Raw genomic sequence first — 9,766 nt, 5'->3', positions numbered from 1 at the left:
TATATATACATATATATATATATATGTACATATTGTCACAGTCTTGTCATGCTTTTTTCTATGCATTGTTCCATCACCTCACACTGAGCCTGGTTCTGCTGTAGTTTTTTCATGTTAAGGGGAGTTTTTCCTCTCCACCGTCACTGCATGCATGCTCTGTGTGTTTGATTGCCGAAGAGTCATCAACAAGATGCAGCAAATATCATTGCCACAAGTATCAGTGGTGTTCGAGAGTTATGAGGTTCAAACTGTCTGGAGGAAGGTTCCAAGATGGAGGTGAGTTTGGCACGGTATGTGGGTTCTCGCAGATTAGCCTAAAGCAGATGTAGAGGAGCAGGGTTCAAACGTGAGCCAGATAGAAGAGGAACCATCACACCAGCAGATGAAAACTGCCATCCAAGAAGATAACTTGGAATCATGCAGCTGATCCTAGCACCCAGAGAATGAGCTGTAGAGGAATCAAGAGCTCAGAGACAACCTGAGTGGGAGAAACACAAATTGAGGCAAACTTCTCAAATACAGAGACGCAAGGGCCTCAGAGAGCTTCAACTTTACCACAAGTGGTTAACATGAAGGCCAAGAAGTACTTTTACACGGCTCCCCTGATGAGGCTTGATGGTTTTGTGCAATTTAACAGAATATTGATTAACTAAAACTGGAAATGTATTTAATTAATAGGTCATTAAAATCCAGGATAAAACCAATTTATGATTATAACTCATTAAGGTTCTTTAGTTTTTTACCCAAGGTTGGACTTCTGGTACATCTGTTAAAATCCAGTTGTCTTTCACCAATTTAGTAATTAGAGTATGGCTATCAGCAGAGTTATTAACCACCAACCAAAAATGCCTGTTTTCAAGTGTTAATCAAAAAGGGTCGATCTGGCTCTGACTGATAAATCCCTCACTGCATAAATAACCACAGACAACCATGGTTAAAGTATTGGTACCTTTATTGGCTAATAATTCCCATTTAATAACTATGCAACCCTAGACAATATTAAAAATAAGCACAAGCTAAATGTAAAGTTTAGTTTAGTCCAGTTCGGGAACCCCATGCATTCGTTCCAACAGGCAGCTCTCGGAGACACTTGGATTAATCCGATGCAATAACAAAAGAGGCAGATCTGCAGGGCTTAATTTGATCACTTATAGCACCTTTGAGAGAATGGCTCTTTCCTGTAGCGGTTTATAGCTTTGTATTCAGGCAGCACAGCTTCAAAACAGAGGATGAACCAGTGGGCTTGGTTAACCCCTTTGCAGCTGCACCTTGGCAAAACAGCTGTCGGGCCTGAACTGTTCCGTTGGCAGCAAATGAGGGTCAACCAGACGGCAAAGTGGATAGTTTTCCTCATCTGCTTCAGCAGGCAGGTTCGCACTGAAAAATACATCATTCAACTTGGTTTGAACCGCAGGAAGTAAGTCACTACACTCAGTTTTCTCTGAATCGTAGACAGGAGTTAGTCTGGGTCGCCAGTGAACGTACTCTTCTGTGGAGGTGGATGGGGACTTGGGTGACCAAGTAACGTGGCTGAACACCAGTGTGTCTCTTCTCTCAGACCCGATGATCACAGAGTCAAAGTCTACCAAACCCACAGACTTTTTACTTAGTCTTTGTCCAAAGACTAAGTTAAAAAAAAACTTTGGTGGATGCTGCTTCATTACATGTGTATAGCCCAATGCACACAAGCAACGTTACATTGAAAATACAATCTGAGTGTTTGTGCAAATGAAAACAGACCACAATCATCATCCATGCATTTATGTGTTTTCAATATGATATAAAATTTCACAAAAGTCAAAGTAGGTTTTCTAAAGTAAATGTAACAAAACACGGTGAAACAAAAACAAGTATGACAAGTGATTCTAGTAAGTTAGTGAAACGAGTACTCAGATTTAGTTCTCATAGCTTTTTCTGTTAGTCGCTTTTTGGGGTCAGCCAATAAGAAACAAATGGATACAAAAAGTTTTTTTCAGTGGAAATACAGTTTTAATTCTGATCCCTCCAAATCCAACCAAAATATTTGGATTTTGATGTTTACATAACACATTTTTCCCATCTGCCGTTTTTTCTGATTACTTATGTTCACTTATTACCACTAGTTATGTATAATTAGCAGTCATGCACCAGTATTCATAGTTAAAACTAATTGAATCCCACCACATCCCCACCCCAACCTGCTCAAAAGTTAGTCTAGTCAACTGCTTTACATTAGGTGCTACAATAAAATAAGCAACAATCTCCTTTAAATCACAAAACTACCTTTAAAAAAATTGGTTATTCAAGGTTTCATTGTTTATTTTGCAATTGAATATTGCCATTAGTACTATTAGTACATCACATATCTCTCAAAATGGTTAATTTGTTTATTTCAATTGTATCACTGCCCTCTTGGATCAGATCAGTTAAGATAGGCTTATTCATAAAATAGTCTGACATTTGGCTTTCTAAAGTATCCATCAAGGGTATTTTGAAAGTGCTTGAATAAAAACAGATTTTGTTGGTGAAAATCCTTTCTCCTGGTTACTACAACGAGCATTATTCACACTCAGAATTAAATCAGGAGTCAGTAAAGTAAATAAAGGCTCAGTAATGTGATTTTCATAATCTTTATCTATCCTGATTAAAAATTATATATGTTAAACCTCAGCCTTTATTAAATTTACTTTAATAGGTCAAGAATGATCGTTATTACAATTCCCTATTAAAGACTTCATTTATTTCCAGTAGCTCATCCACTCCACTGTTAAGGTCTTCAGCTAGTTTGTGGATCTTATTAGCCAGCTTTGACTGGAGACCTTTCTTCACCTTCGGTCCATCTTTGTCTTGGGTGAAATAGAAATCCATGGCAACTGTAAAGCCTTTCAATGTTCCAAAAGCGTTGCTGCTCTTCTCCGACGCCATGGCACTAGCATTTCCTGTAGTCAGCTTCACCGCGCAGGCTGCATTCTTTGATTCCATCATGGTTTGATTGAGACAAACCACACCGTGTCGCTTCAGCAGGTCCATGCCTTCATTGATGAACCTCAGACAGATGATAATCTCCTCATACTTGACACTAAAATCATTTAATACCTTTTCAATTTTCTTCTTGTCTTGGTTTAAGTTTGCCTGGAAAAATATACATTTTAAGAGATTAAACTGATGATGGATGGTAGTTTGATTTCTACTTTTCAAATGTTATTTGTCACTATCTATTGTAAACAAAGGGTTAATCATTGCCTAGTTTGTAAGTTACCTTGTTCGCAATAGCTGCTGATGCACCTGTGACACCGCCGGCTGCAGCGACGCCAGCACCAACCACCGTAAGGGCCAAAGAGGCTCCTCCCGTGAAAGGGGCCAGAATCACCCCAGCAGCCGCTGCGACCCCTCCTGCTGCTGTTGATGCACCTCCAGTGATACCAGCTATCTTTGTGTTCTTTGAATACTTAAAAGATCCAGAGCAAGTTTTAAAGTTTTACTCAGCTCAATCGACAGACAGACAGACAGACAGACAGACAGATAGATAGATAGATAGATAAAATTCACCTTACCCTGTTCAGGTTGTCAGAAATGCTATTCATCTCATGGATGAGTAACTTTAGATCCCCTCCATGATCATCTATCAGCTGGATGTACTTCAGAATGGCCTTGTAGAGGTTTTCAGCTTTAACATAGACAATTCTAAGATTTTAAAAGAAAACTTTAGTCAAAGATTTCCATGTATCTCTAGAACTACCATACTCTTAAAGGAATAGTACACCCAAAACATGATTAGCCTTCATTTTCTACTCACCCCCATGCTGAACAACACCCTGGAGTACTTTTTTGATATCTCAAATGCATCTGGAGATCTGAATGGCTTCTTGCTGTCTGCTGACATTCAAATAATGGAGGTCTATTGTGCCCGAGACAGAAAGGTCCATAAAAGTCCACAAAAACGTGTCAATATTCCTCCATACTGCTCGTCCAATGTATTCCAAGTGTCCTGAGTGGGTAGCATCCAGAATTTACTCGAAACGCAACCCAGTCTCATGGGAAAATGTACCCCCACTACGTTGGTCCACACTGCAAAACGTAGTGGAGGTACATTAATGGCCATTTTTTTGTGGTACTGTTACGTTTCTTCTACCTATACGCTTTCTGTTGTTTTACGTCCTAGTCACGTGACTTTCAAGATTCCAGCTGGGAGAAGAAAAAAATATATATAGATGGCCGACATTCGCTCATTTTTTTGTGGAAAGATTAATGACTTGAGTTTGTTTTTGCATTAAAATGAGTTTTGATTACATTTCTAGTGAGAAATGTATAGTTTGTTGCCAGAATATTTACTCAGGGAATGTACATATTCACTTGCTTGTTCGTTTCTTGCAAAGATTTTTCAAGATAATGTGAAACTGTAACATTTTGGTATAAACATGGCTGAGATTTCTCTAACTTTTAGTGGGAAAATCAATAATTTCAATCAGTTTCTGCATTTAAATGGGTTTTGATCAAATTTATAGCGAGAAGTGTAGGGTTTATTTACATAATATTTACTTAGTGAACATACATAATCACCCGCTTGCTAGTTTTTGCTACGTTTTTCGGATCTCGTCAGGATTATGTGAAATTGCAAACGTTTTGGCTGCTACCCATCGCCTAGCATTTGGCTGCCGCCCCGATTCAACATTGAATTCTTTGTGATTTAACTCCATCTGACGGATCAAACCCTCGCCACTGCGTGCGTTGCGTCTGAGGTGGATTTTCAGATCAATGCATTACGTCGTGGCATACGGGAGAAACTAATTAAACTAGTTAAAAAAAGGATCATGGGTTAAGATCGGATGTGTTTTATTTGGAAATCTACCGGATCCTTTGTGCATTTCACTTCCTGTTTGGTGCGATCTCATTGATGGGTTTTGACCAGATTTTGACCAAAGAGGAACAAAAAAAAAAAAAAAAAAACAATTTGAATACACAACCAGCATATCAGGAATCAATGACAGAGAGCGACTGGGACCAAAAGTTTATTAATTTCTCCCCATTGATTTCCATTCAAAATGTTTTCGATCCCACCGGGCTCTAGGGAAGGGGCGGGCATACCGCCACCTACTGTTCATGAGTGTGTAGCAACATTGTTTTACATCTATTAAATTCTATTTTTTAATTTTGTATTCTGAAGATAAATAAATAATGCTTTCCTTAATCTATCAATATCTTTTATATTTCCTTTATTTCCCAATAATCCTTTAAGACTCCATTCTTGGCCTGTCCTCTTTTCAATTTCTTCCTTTCAGGTTCATATGTTTTGCAGTTCATCAATACATGTTATACATTTTCTATCTCTCCACATCCTTCACATTTATCATTATTTTTCCTCCCTATTAAGTATAAATTGTCATTTAAATAAGTATGACCTACTCTTAATCTGATCATTATTATTTCTTCCCTTCGGTTTCTCTCATTAATATTTCTATTTAATACTGACTTTTGTACTTTATATAACCTTCTTCCTTTTTATCTTCATTCCACCTTTTTTTGCCATTTTTCAATTTCTTTCCTCTTAATAAATGATTTTCCTTCCCCTTTCCCTAAAGGAATTGTAATTGTTATTGCCTCCTCTAATTGCTAATTTGTCTACTACTACTACATTTTCCCACTTTGACCTTTTAAGGTTAGCATATTGACCAAAAGCTGACACCAAAAATAAAGCAATCGATTATTTACAACAATATGCTACATTTAATGAAGACTAATACAGATTTTACTCTCTTATAAGAATTAGTTTCAGGTTTTATAGGGGAGAGTTTGTATCGGCAGTCATCTGGGAATCTTTTATGTATTTACTGGTAAAGAACAACCTCTCAACCCATTTAATGTAAATGTTGCGTCGAACCAGAAAGTTATTTGAAGAGCATAGATGCATAAATATATGCATAGCTTTAACAAGGGCCTCATGAAGGTCTGTTCTGTTATTCTCTTTTGGAGAATACAGACATTGTGGGCATTCATTTCCCTGATAAGGTCATAATCATTCAAAAAAACAAAAAACAAAAAACAAACAAAAAAAAACTTTGGACTTTGTTTTTCAAGTTTGAAGACTTCCCATTCAGGACGTTTTTCAATTCAAAATTACAGTAGCCCAACAAATCCTTGTTTTGGCTAGGAAAATATGCAAATTGAACCTGATGCCTGATCCCAATAGCTTGACTCTGAACCGAATTTGATCCCTATTACTTTTTGGCCACATGCACATTATTGTACTGCCTGGTCAACCCTAAGAAAATGTTCTGGAACTGCCACTGAACTGACACCCAATGCATGGAGGGTAACCCAAAAAGGGCCATTGTTAGAGAAACTGGGTGCCTACAAAGTGCTGTTTTCAAGCTAATTAATGGAAAGTTAGGTGGAATGAAAAGTAGACAAATAACAATTACAATTCCTTTAGGGAAAGGGGAAGGAAAATCATTTATTAAGAGGAAAGAAATTGAAAAAATGGCAAAAAAAAAGGTGGAATGAAGATAAAAAGGAAGAAGGTTATATAAAGTACAAAAGTCAGTATTAAATAGAAATATTAATGAGAGAAACCGAAGGGAAGAAATAATAATGATCAGATTAAGAGTAGGTCATACTTATTTAAATGACAATTTATACTTAATAGAGAGGAAAAATAATGATAAATGTGAAGGATGTGGAGAGATAGAAAATGTATAACATGTATTGATGAACTGCAAAACATATGAACCTGAAAGGAAGAAATTGAAAAGAGGACAGGCCAAGAATGGAGTCTTAAAGGATTATTGGGAAATAAAGGAAATATAAAAGATATTTATAGATTAAGGAAAGCATTATTTATTTATCTTCAGAATACAAAATAAAAAAATAGAATTTAATAGATGTAAAACAATGTTGCTACACACTCATGAACAGTAGGTGGCGGTATGCCCGCCCCTTCCCTAGAGCCCGGTGGGATCGAAAACATTTTGAATGGAAATCAGTGGGGAGAAATTAATAAACTTCTGGTCCCAGTCGCTCTCTGTCACTGATTCCAGATATGCTGGTTGTGTATTTAAATTGTTTTTTGTTTTTTTTAGTTCCTCTTTGGTCAAAATCTGGTCAAAATCCATCAATGAGATCGCACCAAACAGGAAGTGAAATGCACAAAGGATCCGGTAGATTTCCAAATAAAACACATCCGATCTTAACCCATGATCCTTTTTTTAACTAGTTTAATTAGTTTCTCCCGTATGCCACGACGTAATGCATTGATCTGAAAATCAACCTCAGACGCAACGCACGCAGTGGCGAGGGTTTGATCCGTCAGATGGAGTTAAATCACAAAGAATTCAATGTTGAATCGGGGCGGCAGCTAAATGCTAGGCGATGGGTAGCAGCCAAAACGTTGCAATTTCACATAATCCTGACGAGATCCGAAAAACGTAGCAAAAACTAGCAAGCGGGTGATTATGTATGTTCTCTGTCATTGATTCCAGATATGCTGGTTGTGTATTTAAATTGTTTTTTTTTTTTTTTTAGTTCCTCTTTGGTCAAAATCTGGTCAAAACCCATCAATGAGATCGCACCAAACAGGAAGTGAAATGCACAAAGGATCCGGTAGATTTCCAAATAAAACACATCCGATCTTAACCCATGATCCTTTTTTTTAAACTAGTTTAATTAGTTTCTCCCGTATGCCACGACGTAATGCATCTGAAAATCAACCTCAGACGCAACACACGCAGTGGCGAGGGTTTGATCCGTCAGATGGAGTTAAATCACAAAGGATTCAATGTTGAATCGGGGCGGCAGCTAAATGCTAGGCGATGGGTAGCAGCCAAAACGTTGCAATTTCACATAATCCTGACGAGATCCGAAAAACGTAGCAAAAACTAGCAAGCGGGTGATTATGTATGTTCACTAAGTAAATATTATGTAAATAAACCCTACACTTCTCGCTATAAATGTGATCAAAACCCATTTAAATGCAGAAACTGATTGAAATTATTGATTTTCCCACTAAAAGTTAGAGAAATCTCAGCCATGTTTATACCAAAATGTTACAGTTTCACATTATCTTGAAAAATCTTTGCAAGAAACGAACAAGCAAGTGAATATGTACATTCCCTGAGTAAATATTCTGGCAACAAACTATACATTTCTCACTAGAAATGTAATCAAAACTCATTTTAATGCAAAAACAAACTCAAGTCATTAATCTTTCCACAAAAAAATGAGCGAATGTCGGCCATCTATATTTATTTTTTTCCTTCTCCCAGCTGGAATCTTGAAAGTCACGTGACTAGGACGTAAAACAATAGAAAGCGTATAGGTAGAAGAAACGTAACAGTACCACAAAAAAATGGCCATTAATGTACCTCCACTACGTTTTGCAGTGTGGACCAACGTAGTGGGGGTACATTTTCCCATGAGACTGGGTTGCGAAACGAAGTCATTTAGAATGTTTTTAGAGCATAAACAGTAGTGTATAGGATTTCCTGAAAGCACAACAGCACATTTCTTCTTCTACGCTTGCATTATTGGCAGAGCAGACGCTGAATGCGCACTTTCATCTGGTTTGGTCTGCCGGCTTCCGTAGCGTCGTGAACGCGCATGTGCGCGCTTTCGGGAAATCCTATACACTACTGTTTATGCTCTAAAAACATTCTAAATGACTTCGTTTCGAGTAAATTCTGGATGCTACCCACTCAGGACACTTGGAATACATTGGACGAGCAGTATGGAGGAATATTGACACGCTTTTTGTGGACTTTTATGGACCTTTCTGTCTCGGGCACCATAGACCTCCATTATTTGAATGTCAGCAGACAGCAAGAAGCCTCCCAGATCTCCAGATGCATTTGAGATATCAAAAAAGTACTCCAGAGTGTTGTTCAGCATGGGGGTGAGTAGAAAATGAAGGCTAATCATGTTTTGGGTGTACTATTCCTTTAATCTAAGCAATTTGATTAAACAATGACTTTATTAAGTAATTTTCTTTTTTACATAGACTGCAATTAATAGAACTTAAATAGAGTGGCCAACACCCCCTAACACCCTCTTGGTCAGTCAGTGTTTACTGTGAGTAAAATATTGACTGCAGATAACTCCATAGACAATCCCTTTCAAAAATCCCACACAAAACCAAGGTGACAATATACCTTTCAGTTTGAGCATGTTTTCTTTTTCAACTGAAATAATAAAAAATCTACTTGCTTTTCGTCTGAGCATCCTCTAAGTTGAAGATCTCTATATTCTTTCCATGCTGTGTCAACAAAACTACAATTCAGTAACCAGGAAGGTAGTAAGTAACATAATCCCAGCTGAAAGACAGGTTTACTCACCTTTAATCTGCTCATCGGGTGTGGATGTGTCATCCTGGAAGGAGAAAAACAAATTTACTCGGTTATTCAGCTGCATCTGAAGTTAATATGGTGCAATAATAGAGTTTAATCATTACCAGGGTCTCAGCTTCCTCTATCTGTTCCTTTATCTTTTTCTCTAACTGTTTTTTCAGCTGTTCCTCCAGCTGTTCCTCCAGCTGTTTTCTTGGTGGCTTCGCAGGCAAAGGAGGAGGGGGGCATGGACTCTTCTTGTCGACCTTAAAAGAAAGTGAGCCTGGTTTTAAAACTGGATCCATTATTTCTACTTTATCCTCCATTGCATTTCAGTGTGTTATGAAATACTTTGTCCGTTAGCATAGGATCAATTCATGCATGTCTTTTTCTCCAGTCTTTGCTAGACTAAATGTTCAACTGTTCCTAATGGATGATAATCACTATTTTAACACTTTTTTTTGGGCCGTTTG

General features: G+C 37.6%; 1 protein-coding gene across 1 annotated transcript; it reads right to left on the bottom strand.

The window, feature by feature from the left end:
• Positions 1 to 2,273: 2,273 nt before the first annotated feature.
• On the bottom strand, positions 2,274 to 9,240 carry LOC119796317 (apolipoprotein L6-like). The gene is made up of 4 exons (XM_038304817.1): positions 9,175 to 9,240; positions 3,534 to 3,663; positions 3,239 to 3,427; positions 2,274 to 3,111 (listed from the first exon to the last, which is right to left on the bottom strand). Exons 2-4 carry the CDS (start codon positions 3,561 to 3,563, stop codon positions 2,692 to 2,694), a joined length of 639 nt encoding a protein of 212 aa, XP_038160745.1. The 5' UTR covers positions 3,564 to 3,663; positions 9,175 to 9,240; the 3' UTR covers positions 2,274 to 2,691.
• Positions 9,241 to 9,766: the final 526 nt, after the last annotated feature.

The sequence above is a fragment of the Cyprinodon tularosa genome, unplaced genomic scaffold, assembly GCF_016077235.1.
Source record: "Cyprinodon tularosa strain WSP-4 unplaced genomic scaffold, ASM1607723v1 ctg542, whole genome shotgun sequence".
In the NCBI taxonomy this organism is placed as follows: Eukaryota; Metazoa; Chordata; class Actinopteri; order Cyprinodontiformes; family Cyprinodontidae; genus Cyprinodon; species Cyprinodon tularosa.
This window is presented reverse-complemented; position numbering and strand designations above follow the sequence as displayed.

Bases quoted from the DNA above. Each gene is read 5' to 3' on its own strand.
- LOC119796317 (XM_038304817.1), bottom strand. From the start codon at position 3,563: ATGAATAGCATTTCTGACAACCTGAACAGG. The intron at 3,428-3,533 runs GTAAGGTGAATT...GGATCTTTTAAG, and splicing joins TTTCTGACAACCTGAACAGG to TATTCAAAGAACACAAAGAT. The intron at 3,112-3,238 runs GTAACTTACAAA...ATATTTTTCCAG, and splicing joins CAGCAGCTATTGCGAACAAG to GCAAACTTAAACCAAGACAA.